Source organism: Mustela lutreola, chromosome 8, assembly GCF_030435805.1.
Source record: "Mustela lutreola isolate mMusLut2 chromosome 8, mMusLut2.pri, whole genome shotgun sequence".
NCBI lineage: Eukaryota > Metazoa > Chordata > Mammalia > Carnivora > Mustelidae > Mustela > Mustela lutreola.
This window is the reverse complement of record NC_081297.1, coordinates 143,301,237-143,319,309: the sequence shown is the minus strand read 5'-3', so window position 1 is coordinate 143,319,309 and position 18,073 is coordinate 143,301,237. Positions and strand designations below refer to the sequence as shown.

Below are 18,073 nucleotides of genomic sequence, written 5' to 3'. Positions count from 1 at the left end.
TAAAAATTAAATGTCCTTCCATGACATCCTGAGGTGAGAGTCACAGTGACAGGAAGTGGCCATAGAACTGTGGCTAGGAAAATATCATCACTGGAGTCACTGTCACAGAATGGTCTCCAAATTCCTGGTTTTCTCCCTGAGAACTACCCTGGACCTGCTGTGGGGTGACAGAGGCCTGTGGCACTGCGTCAGGCTCATGGAGGGGAGGGGGCCCCAGGGGCCTACCCTGCCAGTCTCACTCTTGGTGCTTGTCTCTCCCCAAATAGGGCAAATAGGCCGCCATGTCTGAACAATGTCCAGTCTTCCCAAAACTTCATTCTCTCCTATCAGATTACCTCTCTCGGGGTAATTATCGTATTTTACCCTTAAAGACACCCTTAAGATGTTGTAACATTCCAGTATTTGCTCTTACTAGTTTTGCTGTTATTTTCTAAGTAGAAGTTTTACTAACGTGAAAGGACTTCAAAAATATCACTTGCCATTCAATCCAAGGTTAAAAATGGCAAATTTTTGTTGCTAAGTCAGATAACATAAAATACCTACATAGCCTCTTTAACATTTTCCTAAAGTAGTTCTTAGGAACTTAGCTTAACTTGGAACCAAAAATGAGAAGACAAAAGAAACAGATTTAAATAAAATCCATGTTGAGAAAGTATGAGGAGAGATGGGTTCTACGGGCTAAGAGATCTAAAGCCTATACTTAGTATCATTCTGTGCATTCAGTAATCAACAAATTTCCCAAGACAGACAAATGATGCAACGAACTGCAGACCAGGGCCAAGGCGAGGCCACAGCCAAGCAGTTGTAAATTTGAGAGGCCTCCTTACTTGTCTAGCAGCGAAGTTTTGGGGGTTGAGCCCTGTGCCGATTGCTCCAAGGCTGACGTTGGGTAGTGTGGAACCAGAGGGAGACAGCTTGTAGCTGGGAGAAGGGGAGAAGGGAGAGCAGGGAGCCTCATCCCCAAGGCACCCATCTTGATTGGAGAAAGGCAAAGTCAGCTGAAAAGTAGTAGGAGTTAGCCAATCACAATGAGTGTTGGTTAGTGAAGCAACAGAATGCAAGAAGGGACAAGAGAGAAACACTAGGAACAAACAGAGTTAGAGTGTATTAGCAATAAACGAGGATGGAATTTGGATTTGATAAGAGTCATTATACTTGGCCCAAAAGACACCATCTGTCATCTCTGATACGGATTTTTTTTCTTATCCTCTAAATCAGTAACACATTCTGTCCATTGCACTAGGATAAAAACTGCCAGATTCTTTACTTTTATGCTTCTAATACTGATTACTATAGGTGGCTGCTGAAAGAGAAGCCAGAGTAATACTCCTGTGAATCTGTTGCTGCCTGGAACAGCAGCATCAGTGTAAAACTTCTGGTTTTCATTGCTTTCTGCAGAGCCAGGGCCATGGCAAATCAGTATTCTCAATCAAGGAATTACTTCCTCCATTAGGAATGATAAAAATCAAAATAAACAGGTATAAACAACTTCTTTAAATAAGGTAGTTGAGAATTTGGACAGTTTACCATTGTAACTAAAAACAGGTCACTAGGGACATGGAGAAAGAACAAAGGAACTCTCTTAGAAATAACAAAAGAGAAAGTTCTGAGGCTGGAAGGCAAGGCCTTAGGAGATACGGACTGTTTGCACAAGATCCCAAATTTAATTTCTCATTGTACAGCAGCAGAGAAAAGAATTCAGAATAAATTTGTCTCTCAAATTTCTTCTACATGTTTCGAATGTGCATTTCCCGTACTGTAAAAAGTCAGACCATTCATTTCCCACCCCCCTCCGAACTTCATAAAATTTCTAAAGACTCAGACCTTCTTCACACACTAAAGACAGATGGTTCTAGCTTCTGCCTAATCACCTGTCGACATCGACTGCTTTTATGTCACCACTTAAATGCAGGTGATGTTTGCGTTTTGCTCATTAATTAATTCAGTAATTCTATGCTTCCTCCTGGAACTGATTATCAAAAGAACAAATGTGAACCCAAGTGGTTCACATGAATTATTGTGTGAAACCAAGGATCTAACTCACCTTCTCGAAATAAGGCCCACTATCTGTGGTTCCCATGTCTTTGGAATTAGGTGGACGGAACCCAGATCGATCCTTCCTCATGATATCATTAAAATCCCCGAGATTCATCGCTCGTTTGTCCACGTCAAATTTTTTATCTGGAAGGCTCCCTGAAAAAGAGCACAGAAGAAGTGAATATTTCAAGAACCAAAGTCTCCCTCACGACAAGGAGTTACCAGCTCCACTCTTGTCCCTTAGGTGCTGGGTGTAGCCCACAAGGGATCTCACTGGCTCAGGCTGCTGGGGAACCCGCCCTCGAGCGCTCGTGGGCCCTTTTGTTCCTTTTTAAAAAACCCGTTATCAGTTTTAACTTGTTTTCAGTGGAGGACTGAGAGAGAGACTCAGACAGGACCCGGTAAAAACCTGACTAAAAAAATATTCCCACCAGTTATTGACATGTTTGAGGAATATCACTTGCTCATAGATTCAATTGTCCTGGGGGAGAAAATTTCTCTCTTGCCCTTTTAGCATCTGCTAGATAAATGGGTGGGGCTGTGAAACAGTTATTGGGAATAAAAAGGCCTAAGAGGCACAGCTGTTGCTCTAGAATTTAGAAATCAGAGTTGAACACATTAAGTACCATGGTTATTCCTCATTTTCTTCGCTGCTCTGAAAATTTGCTATCATACACTGACATGATCAGAGCTCCTGGAAGCACGCTTTTTTGTTATTCTTAGATTTTAAAAATATCATAGATCAAAGACAATCTCCCTTATGACCGAGGACGGTCTTTCTTCCTGGTTTGATTCTTTTTAGTTCCTCAAGGTGAGCAACAGGGTCATGGGGACGACCCCACAGATGAAGGGCAGACGCTGCATCTGGCCCACTTGCAGTGGGCGAGCTCGTCAATAATGCAACATCCCAGGGCAGACGGGACTAGCAAGCTGAGAGCAGAGGCTGGCAGGGCCACAGGATACTTTGTTCGGCCACACACCACAGTTTTTTTTTTTTGTTTTTTGTTTTTTTTTGTTTTGTTTTGTTTTTAAAGATTTTATTTATTTGACAGAGAAAGAGATCACAAGTAGGGAGAGAGGCAGGCGGGGGTCGGGGGAGAAGCATGCTTCCCACTGAGGAAGGAGCCCAATGTGGGGCTCGATCCCAGGACCCTGAGATCATGACCTGAGCCAAAGGCAGAGGCTTAACCCACTGGGCCACCCAGGTACCACCACACACTGCAGTTCTTAAAATCTGAATTAGCGGGGCACCTGGGTGGCTCAGTGGGTTAAAGCCTCTGCCTTCAGCTCAGGTCATGATCCCAGGGTCTTGGGATCGAGCCCTGCATTGGGCTCTCTGCTCAGCAGGGAGCCTGCTTCCTCCTCTTTCTCTGCTTGCTTCTCTGTGAGCTCCATCTGTCAAATAAATAAATAAAATCTTAAAAAAAAAAAAATCTGAATTAGCTTCCAATATTTAAGTATCGGGTTGTCCATGTATGTATTTCTGGCCTTGCTTGTAAACTGAAAGCTCTGACAAAGCTGAATCCTAGATCTTGTAAATGGGTACATATGCCCCCACAGTAACTAGTGGCCTCCAACTCCCACTTTCTCCTACCTGGCATACACCATTCATTTACAGGACCTTCCGGGATCCTACAGCCGTTTGAGTTTTCAACCCCCACCTAGTGTCTAGGACAGTCCTTCACGTCTGCTTAATAGCACCCACCCCAACTCAAACTGAGCAGGGATCCAACGTGGCATCATTAACAACAATATATATTCCATTCTTATCTGTGGAGTGATACACACCTACAGATAAATCCATTTTGCTGCCTGGATTATCTTCAGTTTGACTCTGAAAAAGAAGCAACAGGGAGGGAGGATTAAAGGTTTGAATTCAATGTCTGGATCAGAGGGGAAAAAATGGCATTATTTACATGAGAGCTGTGGTGTCTGACGGGCACCATACACGGCCCTTTGATGTGAACCTTACACAGGGATGAAGACAAGATCATTCGGGATACGACTAATTTGATTGCCATTGGTGCCTATACTCCCAAATTCAATTTTCACACAGAATTAGCTTTAGTAATTCTATGGACACAGCAATAGCTAAATAGCCGCTTAGAGAAATAAAACCCTGTCCTCAAGCTCTAGTCGGCTCAGGATCAAATTCCATGAGTGTCAGCCAAATGATGACAACTTCTTCTCGTGACTCGTCAAGTCATCAAATCTGGAAATGTGCAGCCAAGTCAAGCTATTTGTCTTTTGGCAACCAGGGACGGGGTGTCCCCATGATGCTCCCAAGAGATAAGGGAAAGAAAAAAAAAAAGAGAGAAGTCCTCCAAGAATTTCCTATATAATTAATTACAAATATTTTCTCTAGTTATTTTGCTGTTGCTGCCGTTTTTAAAACTGTAATATTAAACCTGATACAGGAGTAGTCAGGGAAAATTCTACAAGTTTTAAGGCTTGGCTCTTTCTTCCTCTAGCCACCTAAGGAAAAGGTTACAAGGACTACAAACTCAAAAGCCATAACCATTAAATATTGGAGTAGATCACTAAGAATAAAAGAATGGAAGACAAATATTGCTTAAATCAGAAACACTGTTTAACCAGTTTCTAACTCTGTGATGTTGTACTCTATGTGGCAGTGGTTTTAACATCTGTACTAAAAGTAAAAGCTGGGCTATATTACACATAAAAGAAAACGAAACTTACCAGCAATCCCATATTTGAAAACTGTTTGGCAAGAGGATTCATCCATGAATCATTGTTTCCTCCTTTCAGTGAGCACTACAGAAATGAAATATGTAACCTCAGAACCAAATTATTTTATCTCACTTTATATCTGAGTTGCATTTAAGTACTGACTGAAAATGCAGAACCAACAGTTTACCTTTTAGAGCCCAAATTTCCCTCTTTGACTATGGTTATTTTGATATTTAATCTATTAGATGAAAGATTAATAAGCTTTAGTTCTATCTGTGTTTTCATTTTTCTTTTGTCACATTGAATTAGAATTAACTGGAAAAATATACAGTCGGGTTCCCCCACACCCCCAGGGGGAATGGCAGAGGGAGAGGGAGAAGCAGACTCCACACTGCGCAGGAAGCCTGATGTGGGACGAGATCCCAGGACCCTGGGATCATGACCTCAGCTGAAGGCAGATGCTTAACTGACTGAGCCACCCAGGCACCCAGGTCTGCTGGTATTTTTACCTCATAAACAGAAGAAGGTCAATATCAGATCACAATGTCAGATCACAAACACAATGTTTGCGTCCTAGTACTTTCCCCTTTACTATCTTCTTGTAACCCAGTTTGTAATGGAAGAGTTTGATGCTAGTGCCTATTATAAAATAAATAGGCACTAACCTATTAAAATGGGCTATTTAAGCTGGTCATTAGTTTCTGTGTGCAAACAACGAGGACTCATCCACGTACCCTTCGTCTGCTTATTTAACAGTATAAACAACCAGGGTCCCCAATGGGAAAGAGGCCTAGCGGAAGACCTCACAGATCTTACTGTAAAGTAAGGCAGATGCTGAGTTTTTGTTTCTTTACTTTTCTTTTTTTTGTTTTGTTTTTTAAGATTTTACTTATTTATTTAAGATAGAGCGAGCATGAGCTCGAGCGGTGGGGAGGGGCAGAGGGAAAGGGAGAAGCAGACTCCCCGCTGAGCAGGGAGCCTGATGCAGGACTAGATCCCACGACTCTGAGATCATGACCTGAGTGAAGGCAGACACCTAACCGACTGAGCCACCCAGGTGCGCCTGGGTTTTTGTTTCTCAAGGGACCTAGTTTCTTCCTTAAACAGGACACCCAGCATCAGCTCCTCTTTTACTTCTATGGAGGAGGCAGGTGGAACTGTGATGAGGATTTGTTGGGGACACGGGGTGATGGGGCTTTGTGCACTTGCACAATCTACCGATAAAAACTCTGTGTTTTGATGATATCTGTTACGTCAGTTTTATTATTCTTGAAAGGGAGTAAGTTTATTTCAGTTCAGTTATAGGTTTTAACGTCAAGAAAGCCCTCACTGGAGAGAGGGGAGAACTAACTGGTAGTTTTTGTTGAACGCAAACAGTTTCGGTTTTGCAGATGAAAAGAGTTTTGTGGTGAGATGTGGTGACAGTTGCACAATAGTGTGAATGCACTCAACACTAATGAACTGTCTGTGCACCTAAAAATGGCTAAAATGGTAAATCTTACGTTATCTGCCTTCGATCACAATCAGTTAAAAAAAAAAGGCTCTTGTGCTCGCTTCGGCAGCACATATACTAAAAAAAAAAGGCTCTTGAATACAAAAGGTCAGAACTGTCAGTCACGGGGCAGAAACACTGAATTCCCACTGAGCCGGATCAATTACGTCTCAGGGCCACCCACGGGGCCAGCACCTTTCCCTTGCTCACTTCGGGTCAATCAGCAGTCTCCCTCAACTGTCTTTTATAATCCGACTCATTGGGAATTCGTAAATGACAAAAACAAAGCCACAGCAAGTGAGACAATATGAGTACAAAGATGCTGACCCGTTTATCTGAATAATTCCTTCTGTGACTAGAGTGAGGGAACAGAAGTCCTTAGGAGGGAAACTGTGACTGGCTGCTTACCCAGGATGCCTCCAACAGGAACCATCTGTGTTCTCGGCTACTGAGCTACCCTATTCAGAACAAAACTGCATCCTGCAATAAAGGGGATGAAGGCACAGCCAGCCCCCTTAGCCAACCAAAGACCTTCCAGGAGGGTACTTGGTGTTTGAAACCAGGACAATGTTCACTGAAATGTTTCACGGGGCAGCAAGGCTCCCATGTTGAAATTAAATATACGACTGCCCACTCCTTATGTCCATCAATTTACCTGCAGAAGGGAAAAAACGCCTCTGCTGAGAGAGTGGTTCAGGTTCAGAGACTTGTTCTAGATTGAAACCAAAGTTCTCATCAAATTATGCAAATCAAAGTAGAAACCGAGTTGCTCTAACACAAGGAAAGCGACTTTATCCCCCCCCCCCTTTTTTTATTTAAGTAGGCTCCATGGCAGCATTTAGCCAAATGTGGGACTTGAACCTGTGACTCCGAGATCAAGATTTGAGCTGAAATCAAGAGTCAGATGCTTAGCCAACTGAACCACTCAAGCGCTCCGGAAAGTGACAACTTTAGAACAGGCATAGGATATAGATAATATCAGCCGGCAGATACAGCAGGGCTACGCACCAGCACTTCACTTTGTTGGAAGAATGGTTCTGGGTTTTGGAATTTCCCGAAATCGGATAAAAACCAGTCATGCTGATCACCACTGGAGAAGCTATCTTTCTTTGGTTTCTCTTCTATATATCATTGGGACTTACCCTAAAGACTTCCTTGGCTTTAGAATGCAAAAGCATAAAACATTTATAAGGTATGCCTTGAAAGCTTCCAAAGAGTTATCATCATATGGAAACTAAAAGTGAAAAAAACCTCTTTGAAAATTCCATTTTGTTCACAGCAACAGCTCTGTAGTTTGAGGTTTCAAGGTCATGGGGAAGGAAGATGAGGAGTAAAGAGGAAGTAATTATTTGCTCTTAAGAAAATATTTTCCCCCTTACTTAGGACCTCAGGGACTCCTCCATTAGAAAATTCTCAGTTCTGCCTTCTAAGAATGAAGAAGCAAGCTCGAGCATTTCTAAAGTGGGCTACTACCTTCATTTGCTTCTTTCCTCCTTGTCCCCAGCTTGCTGAGTTGTGGGAGGAAGCACTTCCCTGAGAGCCGGCGGTGTTCCAGACTCCTCCATCATCCTCCTCTTCCCAGCTGGGATGGCGAGTTCCCGTCACTGGACCGTCACTCTCCCCCCAGCCGTCTTGCATAGATTTGGAATCTTTAGGAAAAGAACAGGTCAATCGTATGCGATAGCTATATATGGCAATAACCACAATGCTCAGTCCCTATGAGTGCAGCATTTGAGGTGTTTGTCATCATATCTAATCCATCTCTATGGCAAGGCAAACAATCTAGCCCCTTCCACATTTATATTACCTAGACAGGTAATAGGTAGGTACCATTATAGCTTTAACTACAGACGATCCTGAAGAGATGAAGACATTTTTAAACTGAGAAGGTTTTCTGATGGAAGAAGGGTGATTCTAAGGTTGGGAAAGACACGGAGAAATCCTGACAGTACTGCCCAAGCGTCTCTTTGTGCCGAGGGTCTGGTTCATGTCTTCCAACATCCATTTTGGATCTATTTCAAGTTTATAGCGTGGTATTTCCCATGATGATACAACCAATTTTACAGCGAAAATCATGATGAAACCATCATCTTTATAAAGCTATTTCTATTTCTATGAAGTGAAGGAGATTTGTAATTTTTAAAATGCAAATTACAGATACAAGAATCAATTTCTAGAAAATAGCTAAAATTATATTTCTTCATGTGGCACTGTTAAGAGTCATACATACCATATGATAGAACTGACAACAGAATTTGTTATTCTAGTTCAAATTTTGAGCACTCAGTATGACCACACTTTTAAATCAAAAGATAATTCCTTAAATCTGCAATATGGCAGAAAAGAGATGTTGGAATACTTTTAAAGACAACGACAAACAAGTGAAAACGGGCACTTGAAATTGAATTTTTCAACATTCCATAGCATCGGTTTACAAAGTTTTACAAATTACTGGGCCTACGCATTGCCAGCTGGATCAAGGATAGCTTAGACTTTCAATGATTATGAATAAGTGTGACATGCTTCGTATAAAAACTCAAATGAAGAAATCTTTGTTGCATTCAAGAAACCTTAAATGTTCCTATGTGGGTGGAAGTATGAGAGGAGAGACAAAGGGACAAGGAAGAAACAGAAGGATAAAGTCACTGAGCGGCAGAGACTGTGATCCACAGTAAAAGCCAGGAAAAGTCTTTTCAAATTATACTAACAAAGGGGCAGAGATGCAAAACAGAGATGGTGAGCAATATTTACGTTACTGGCAAAAAAAGCACCACGGCAACATTTCAAATCTGGCCAGATACTAAACCTAACTTAAAATGAACTCAACAAAATCAACTTATGTCTTCTAGACTGTAAACATGTTAACATACGCAAAGCTAAGTCACGGTCATTTGCGACTGATGGTTTATTAAAGGTCCACGGTCCTCAGTCTCATTGAAACGACAGTTTAAACATCAGCCCACGCCTCACCAACATGTTTGGCCTCCAGATCAACGGAGACTCCCTCACAAATAAGGCTGTACACTTACTAGGTTTCATGGCATTTGGAGCGTTGGAGGGTGTGTTCCCCCAGCCTGTGGTCGATGCTCCCGTGTCATCCATTTCACCCCACCCAGGACTGCTTTCGTTTGGCTCACCCCAAGCTGAAGTACCATTATCTGGAGCAGGTGGTGTGCTTTTGCTCCAGACTGCAAAGAAAGAAAATGGGTCTCTAAGAAGGATCTGTTAAAGGAAACATCCTAATATCCAGGGAGCCAGGGAGCCAAGGTGGGGGAGGGGCGGCAACAGTGGGAGAAACAGGCACTCCTGGGTTCTGCTGGCAGAAATAGGAACGGCTTCCACCCTCAGGAGGCAACGGGCATTGTCACTTTAACTTCTGGCCCAGTACTTCCTCTGCCGGGAAACTATACGACAGATACACTTGTAAAGTACATAAACCTACATGTACAGCAGTGCTCACTGGATCGCTGCTGGAAACCATCTGGAAGCGACCTAAGTATCTATCAAAGAGGGACTGGTTAGGCCAATTGTGTCACCCATGAAATAAACACTGTACACGAAGCAAATAAAAGACAAAAATGTATGTGCTAACATGGAAAGTTTTAAAGTATGATGAAAAAAGCAAGGTGAAGAACAGCGTATACAGTACAATCCCTTCTGTGTAAAAGCTGTAAAGGATAGATATATTTTGCTACAGGTATGAACAAAATTTTGAATGAGACACAAAACTCTAAGACATTACCTGTGGGAGGAGACCCCGGGGGCTAAGATTCTTTTATTCACTACATTTCGCTTTTCTATATAGTTTAAAGGTTTTTTACTATATGGATAATAAATTTTTTTCATGTTAGCAGGTCTTAAATGCTGGTCAGGGAATTAATAAGCGATCTTTATTTCCTGCTTCATTCTTTTCAATATTTGTGGGGGGAAAAGAGAACTAGTTAAAAGCAATCATTTTCTAAGTGCCCATAAATACATTCACTGAACACTATGCTTACCCGAGGAGTGGAAAACTAAGTATTAATTCTACCAAGAAAAACAGAAACAAAACCCCACCTGAAGAGTGCATCCCCTTAATTTGCTGAATTATATGTTTTAAGGGGACATTCAAGTTGACAATGCCAAAGATGGTATTACTAGCACTACCTTTAATTTACCAGGTATGGCTATGGTTTCTATTCAGACAGAGGAAGAAGAAAGTTTAATTCTGGGCAAGTGAGTATCATGAGAGAGCAACTTCTTATGTGAAGTATTCCACTTCCAGATCCTGCTGTGCTACAGCATTCCAACGGCCCCTTCCAGAACAACACAAAATACTTCCCTTCGCTGGGGAAGGAGAAACACAGAGGATATGTCCATGGGTAGAAACTGAATGGAAATCAGGTCTATTTCTGCTACTATTTTAATTCTTCATTTTTAAAATCTGGAGCATAGTTTGTTTAGCAAGATACATTTTTTGGATTCTGCAAGACCAATACAATTACCACACACACACAAAAAAAAACCCCTCTGGAAGACTAACACAGGGATGGCCATCTTTTTCCTTTTGCCAAGAAAGAACATTAAAATGTACCACCAGCATCTGTTATCACTACCATTTTATAAAAAGAGAGCGTCTGTTAACCGTAGAGTAGGGTTAATGTAGAAAGATTTCCAGAACAAAACCAACTTGAATAAATGCAGAATAAAGGAATAAGTGCCAATGCCCCGGTTTAGGATTTTTCCTTATTGACCCCGCAAGAAGCAGCCACTGCCTACCTGATGCTGATTTACTGGTCATCGGGGTAGGCAGGTTTGGTTCTCGAGGAGCTGGGCCCCCTTGGGAATTCTTATCCCACAGATTCACATTCTTGTAGTTGTAACTGTCAGGGTCTCCCCACGCCGAAGTGCCATCATCAATGTCCATTTTCCGACTAATTGACTGTGGGGATGGCTCTTCCCAACCACTGGGTTCCTCATCCTTAGCAGTTACTGGCTGTGGCCCACTGCTCCAGTTGGAACTGGAAGGTCGTCCATTGCCTGGAGGTGGTGGGGGCGGGCCTCCCCATGAACCGGAAGCCTCTGGTTGTGGTGGCGGTGGCTGCTGTGGCTGCTGCTGCTGTTGGTGCTGTTTATTCCAGGAACTGGGCTGTCTGCCAGTCTCAGTCCATGCTGGAGACCTTTTGCAATCTTCCCACCCGCCTTTGGAAGCTAGGCTTGCACTCCCACTGTTCCCCCAAGTTCCGATTTCGTTCTGCCCTCCTTCACCCCACCCAGACCCAGGTTTACTTGCCGAACTTTCCCAACTGCTGTTTTTCGCTTGATCAACTTCCTCTCCCCAACCATTCTTCCCGGAAGTCCATCCTTGATTGGGCTGGCGCCCCCCTCCCCACCCCTGATCCTTGCTGGAGTTCTCGTTCCAAGAGGAAGATGTCTTTTCATCCGGTCGTCCGCCTCCCCAGTTGGAAGAATTGTTGTTCTTGTAGTCATTCCAGCCTCCTGTGTTCTTGGGGTCTTTCCACTCTGTAGAGGCTGAGAGCTCCCCCCATCCAGACTTCATTTGATTGCTTTGGCTGGGTGCGTCTCCCCAGCCCCCTGAGTTCTTGGTCTGTGTGGCAGCGCTCTCCCACCCCTCAGTTCCTTTGTCAGACTTCCCCTCAGGCCTTGGCACCTCTTCAATATCCCACACTGTGTCCTGCTTAATTTGAGTTTGGCCCCAGCCAGTGTTTGAGAGCACCCTGGGGTCCAAATCAGTTCGGCTCAAAAGAGTCTGTAAGACAGCCTGACAATCAGGATGTGTGGGCCGGTATGACCGACGGCCAGAATTATGACTGTCACTACTTCCTGCTTTGTGGTTGCTTCCAGTGCTTTGACCTCCAACTTCACTTCCTGTGGAGCTGGAAGATCTTCCCCAACAGGGAGCCTGGGCATTGCCTTGGTTTTCAGGGAGGGGGTGGCCCTTCTGATTGTCCCATGCTCCAGTGCTAGAATTTGGTTGGTTTGGACCACTCCATTCTCCAATTTTCAACTCATCAGACCCAGTCGGCTGTTTCCATTCTCCCTGAGAGACCCCAGATGTCATTTTGTTCCCTTCACCCCATTTGTTGTCGTTAGAGTCCTGAGGGCCAAAGTTCCAGGACCCACCCGTAGACCTGTTATTGTTGTCCCAAGAGTCATTTTTTGACCCAGATGATTTCTGAACAGAAGCTCCTTTCCAGGAGTCCTCTCTATCCTTTCCATTGTTCCCATTGTTTCCAGAATTGCTTTGTCCAGAGGCTGTGTCAGTTCCAGAAGGCCCCCTAGCTGCACCCCAAGATCCAACACTCCCAGTCTTTCGATCTCCAGTGCTTTGTGAAGGGGCATCAGTGCTCCTGGAGGCGTTCCCCAAGCCCATTCCAAAGGGCATTCCCTTATTCTCCATGGGGTTTGGTGAACTTAAGTTCAAGGAGTTAGTGTTTCCATTTTTTGGTCCATCAGTGTTATGAATTTGAGCCTGTTCTCTGCCAGAGACAACAAAATTAACACCCGCATTTTCCATCTTTGACTGCTGTTCCCTGGACGCCTGACCTACTGTGCTAACCTGTGCACTGGAATTACTCGTATCCGTTTCCAATGCCCCTTTCCTAGAATTTCCTTCTTGGACCAGCGCTGGCCAGGCAGATGGGTTGCTATTTGGGTTAAAGTTGCTGAAGCCAGAGCCAGGTCCGACTCTATCCTGACCACTCACATTCCTCCAATTTCCTAGTCCATTGTTGCCCTCTGTAGTAGAGTTGGAAGATTGAACAGATTTAGTCTTAGGGTCAGATTTCCAGACCCCAAGATTACATTCGTTCCCAGAACTTGCAGACTGGCACTGGCTCCCTTTTCCTTTGTTACTAGTGGTGCTTCCTGGCAGAGTGCTCTTCTCAGAGCCAGGGTTCGAGGCACTGTTGTTATCGGTGGTGTTTTCGGAAGAAGACTCAGTGTCTTTGCTGGCAATACAAGGCCACTCTTCCATGTCAGACCCGTCTACAATCACCTTGTCCCGGATGTGAATGGGGTTGGGGGAGGCGCCGTTGTTGGAGGAGGCTCCCGGGCCCCAAGTGGAATTTGCATAATTTGAAGCAGCAGCACCTCCAAGGGTTGACTCTGGGAAAGAGATGATCTGATTAATCACAGCCACACATCCCCTTTCCCCACAAACTAGCTTCTCTACCCAGTTGCCTGTTTTGGTTAACTGTGCCACACCTGTGCTAGTTATCTCTTCTCTCTCATTCTGCAGGGGTGCGGTATTGCTAAGTGTCACTCCACAACGTTTCTCAAAGCTGTCCCCTTGTCATTCTTATTGACAGAGAAGGGCCTTTTTGTATCATGAGACAATGCAGTAACAAGCTGAAGCTGCTTTCTATTTCCAATCTACTCTAAGCACTCCTGGCTAGAGTAAATTGCTCTGAAGCACCCTGTCAATTAGATCACTGCTGTATGGGAAGCTTCCACAAGTTTCTTCGTGCACAAGAACAAAGCTAAACTCGAGTCTGATCAAGACACTGCACAATCTGGAGCCAACGGACTTGTCTGGTCTCATCTTCCACTACTTTCTATGTGGATGCCTACATTCTGCACTCCTCGACAGTCCACGACTTGTGCCTTCTCACCCTGGAACTACTGGTTCCCCTGTTTGGATTCATATACTGAAGTTTATCCATCTTTCTGGGCCTAGTACAAGTGCTATTTCCTCTATGAGGTTTTTGGTTTGGTTTTTAGTTCATCACTTGAAAATAACCTTTCCCTGTCCAAAGCTCAGTGCTGGGGTACTGTGTTCCCATCTACCTTCCCCCACATTAACACAGAGACTCGCCCAGAAGCTCCCTCTCTTAGGCAGAGACCCTATCTTGCTAAGGTTTGAATTCTTCATAGTGGCCAGTGCTTTGCTGCTCAGTAAGCATCTAATGAATGCTGAATGCCCACCCAGCTAGATGCTGGGGCAGACGAGTATGGATCACTTGTATGCTCAAGAAACTTAGTCTGACAAATTAGTCTGGCTCAGCACACATCTTGGTGTAACTTATCATATTTGGTGGGAAGAAAAATGACGTTTTTAACTCAGTAATTTCTTCTAAACTTGTTTTAGTTATTTTAACCAAGATGCTTTAAATCAACATAAGACTGAAAAAATATTGCACAGAGCCATATTAAGTGTAGAAAGTAGAGAATCTCCAACCATTTTGAGATTTAGGGGGTCTCCTTGGTTTTAAGAATGCAAACGAGGGACTCATGTCTACATCCAGGCCTGGCTAGATCTGGCTGCAGAAAAACCTGATATGACCACCAGCACAGACTTCCTTCTGCAACTGCTTATGAGGGGCCAAGGAGGAGGGGCGCTGAGGCTTTCCTCTGCCTGTTTTAGGCCTGGCCTGATGGCCACCACAGGAAAGTCTGCAGAGAGCCCATGTAACTGTGAGGTTTCTTTCCATCTTTACTCTGCACAAGAGATAGTGACAGAATTTTCCAAGGCAATTCTATGTTCAAACTCAGAACCAGAATGAAGCATGCTTTCAGTTAACAATGACCAATTCCTTGTTCTTGCCAAGGCCTGATGATGTTCAAGCTCTGAATTTTAGTACAGCCTCAAAAAAACCCTGTAAGAGCTAAGAGGAAATCTGTTAATAAAGATTTGAAACAAAAGGGGGGAGGTGATGTTTGGAGGTTCTCGGCTGTTAGCTGATTTAGTATTCACCTATTAAAAACTCTCAAAACTTGTAAAGCCCTTCTGCTAAAGATGCCTTATATCTACATGCAGTTTTCCTGTCTGTCTAAAGTAGGCTCTATACCCAATGTGGGACTCAAACTTATGACCCCAAGATCAAGAGGGGCACACTCTAACTGTGGCAGCAGGGCGCCCCTACATACAGTTCTTAACAAAACTCAAAATCCCCTAAAGAAACAATTAATTTAAAAAATCCAATAAAAAACTACAGAATGGTATTATTTGGTATCTCCTCCCACGAGATTCTACAGAGTAACCTAAGAGATAATTCTCTCTCGGCCCCCGGCGTTCTGCAAGCAGAAGCACAGGCAGGTAAGGTTCGGAACAAGCCTGTGCACCGGCCCCACCTCCCGTCGTACCCTGAGCACACACTTGTGCTGATGGCTGGAACTATGGACGCTTGGGTTTATAATGCGCTCGTCTGAGGAGGGAAAAAAGTCCCAAATGGTGATGACGAGCGAAAGCCACATTAGCTCTCGTGCCAAGAGCACACGCTGGACGCTAAAACCCCGTTTCAGAAAGCGCTGGTGTGCATTTCATCCTGGGATCCTCGCCTGTCTTCTGAGTGACCCCAAGAGTCCAGCTAAGGAAGGGTTTTCGTGGACCCTATACCAGGCCATAGAGAAGACACGCTCACTAGTTTTAAAGCTGCCGCGGGATCCGTTCCCAGCGTGGAACCCTCACCTGGTGCAGTCCCACCGTCACCCTGCAGCAGCGTTCCTGTCACTTGTGCGTTGTTTGAGTTTGCTCCAGGTGCGGTGGAGGGAGGAGGCCCTGCCCCACCCCCAAGGAGCATGCAGGACGGTGGAGGGGGCTGCCCACGTTTTAGTAACACTTTGTGGTCCTGCTGGCAACGGAATCGCGGCGGCACCTCCCGAGGCATGTAGCGGGCGGCGCTTGGCGGTTGTCCGTTCGGCACTGCCACCCTTTTGGCATTGTTGCCACCATTGACTGGTGGCGATGGAGAGCTGCCAATTGGGCTGGCGGCCGTTGGTTGGCTTAAACTTGGTTTCGTCACTTCGGGCACTGAAAGAGAGAGATTGGGAAACGGTCTTTGAAACCAAACACCTTTTTCTAAAGATTGTTTTTAAGAAAGCTTCCATGAGACCAATTCCCACAGGACAACCCTTCTTCCATCCAACTGTGGACGGACGTGGTCCTTCTCAACTTCCCTGCACCTTCAGTTTACTGGAGGGACGGCAGAGGTGGGGAGAGATGGTGACAGGGGCCCAAAGACAGCGATGCCATAGAACTCCATTCCATCCATTAAGGGGAGGTGGGAAGCAATCACCATCTGCTCCCCTGAATCCCTGAAGGGCTGCCCAGCCAGTCTGAGGGTACATATGGGCATGAGGCAAAGCCGCTGGGGAAGGTTCAGGGCGCTCAACCAGAATGCCCCTGCCCTTTATCCACCTTCTTGAAGACCTTCAAAAGAGAAGCTTTTCTTGAAGTCCCTAGACTAGATGGGCAAAACACCTTTGTTTGTGCTCCTGGAACACGATGTCCATCTTTCTTCACCATGAATTTATCACATTATATTGAAATTCTCATTCACGAGCTCCTCACCCTCACCAGGCCAGGAATCCGTCAAGAATGAGGACCCTCCTTTCTTCTTTTCTCTTGGGGCCTAGCACAGAGTAGATCCCCCCAGGAAACCTCAGCCCTGGAGTCACAAAATCCATGGATTTTGGTTTCTACAGCTACCTGAACTCGAACACTCTTGCTTTGCACTCTGTAAATAATTAGAAACATTATAAATTTTTTTGCTGGTGTCAAAAACAAAATTTTTAAGGGGTTCTTGTATGTTTATTCCAACTCTTTATTTAAAATAAAAATTTCAGGGGCACTTGGGTGGCTTAGTCGGTTAAGCAGCCGACTCTTGATTTCTGCTCAGGTCATCATCTTATTAGGGTCGTGAGATCAAGCCCCTCCCTGGGATTGGCAATGGGACTGCCTAAGAGTACTTTTTCTCTCTCTCCCCCTGTCCCTCCTTTCTCTCTCTCCCACTCTAAAAAAGAAAAAAAAAAGTAAAATAAAATAAAAAATGCAAATAAAATTAAATAAAAATTCCAAAATGTAGGTATTTTTCCTACTTATTTTAAAGAATTTAATGTTTGGGGTGCCTGGGTGGCTCAGTTGTTGAGTGTCTACCTTCAGCTCAGGTCATGGTCTCAGGGTCCTGGGATGGAGCCCCACATCGGGCTCCCTGCTCAGCGGGAAGCCTGCTTCTCCCTCTCCTACTCCCCCTGCTTGTCTCTCTTGCTGTCCCTCTCTCTCTGTGTCAACAAATAAAGTCTAAAAAAAAAAAAAAAAGAATTTAATGTTTTATCTTACTTTTAAAAATGGCAAACAGGAAGTGTGGAATGTGCAGGGTGACTGAAAATATACCCTTTGGTTTTCCCCTCAACCCTACAAAGGATGATCTTCAGCACCTCTCTTGCTTCATCCTACCGACAGGCTCCCCCCTCCTTCCAAGAAAATCTACCTGGCAAACAGAAGCTGGCAATGTTACGGAAACAACCACTGAGCCAGGTAAGTCAGATGATTCTGAGGCCCAAATCCCTGACCTCCAGAGGCATGTCTGGGACAGCTCTGGTGGCTGTACTGCTCCGACTGCTGAAAGGATGCTGGGCCAGCATGCTGCTCGTTGAACTGGCTCCTTTATGGAGAGAGAGATATCATCAGAAGTCAGGGGGCCCAATCTACTCCCACTGGGCACTGGTGAGCACTGTGAGTAACAAAAACAAATAGGAGCCTGAAGTCACTTCAAGGCAATCCCTGGTCTAATCTTAGCCAATCATGAGGCAGTCCTGGGCCTCCCAGTAAGGAAGGGAGGTCAGAGAATCCACAACCTATGAGAAGAATAAAGCTATTTCTTGAGAAAATAAGTTGGTCGTTGCCAGATAATATCAATATAGTAGGTTCTGCATGACCTATAACAGCCGATAGATAAAAATAACTGATAAATGAATGAAGATGAATTATTCAGTGATTCATTTTCTATCTGTGCCTGTAAGATTCTCATAGCAGATGAGATTCTCATAGCAGATGGCATTCCCAATCCCCTCTCTTCTTATTATGACAATAAACAAGAAGTTGGCAAGGGCTGGGAGGAGTCTTCCCAATTG

General features: G+C 44.4%; 1 protein-coding gene across 11 annotated transcripts in view; it reads right to left on the bottom strand.

Moving 5' to 3' along the window:
- TNRC6B (trinucleotide repeat containing adaptor 6B) overlaps positions 1 to 18,073 on the bottom strand; it is a 262,528-nt gene that overhangs the window by 47,481 nt on the left and 196,974 nt on the right. For 8 of the 11 annotated variants that reach the window (XM_059187041.1, XM_059187047.1, XM_059187044.1 and 5 more), the window contains 8 exons: positions 15,630 to 15,971; positions 10,979 to 13,327; positions 9,250 to 9,408; positions 7,694 to 7,869; positions 6,876 to 6,932; positions 4,738 to 4,812; positions 3,826 to 3,871; positions 2,045 to 2,193 (listed from right to left, as the gene is read on the bottom strand). In XM_059187041.1, the coding sequence (XP_059043024.1) occupies positions 2,045 to 2,193; positions 3,826 to 3,871; positions 4,738 to 4,812; positions 6,876 to 6,932; positions 7,694 to 7,869; positions 9,250 to 9,408; positions 10,979 to 13,327; positions 15,630 to 15,971 (3,353 nt within the window). The remainder of the gene's footprint in view (positions 1 to 2,044; positions 2,194 to 3,825; positions 3,872 to 4,737; positions 4,813 to 6,875; positions 6,933 to 7,693; positions 7,870 to 9,249; positions 9,409 to 10,978; positions 13,328 to 15,629; positions 15,972 to 18,073) is intronic. The other 3 variants (XM_059187052.1, XM_059187046.1, XM_059187053.1) reach the window with 3 other exon arrangements.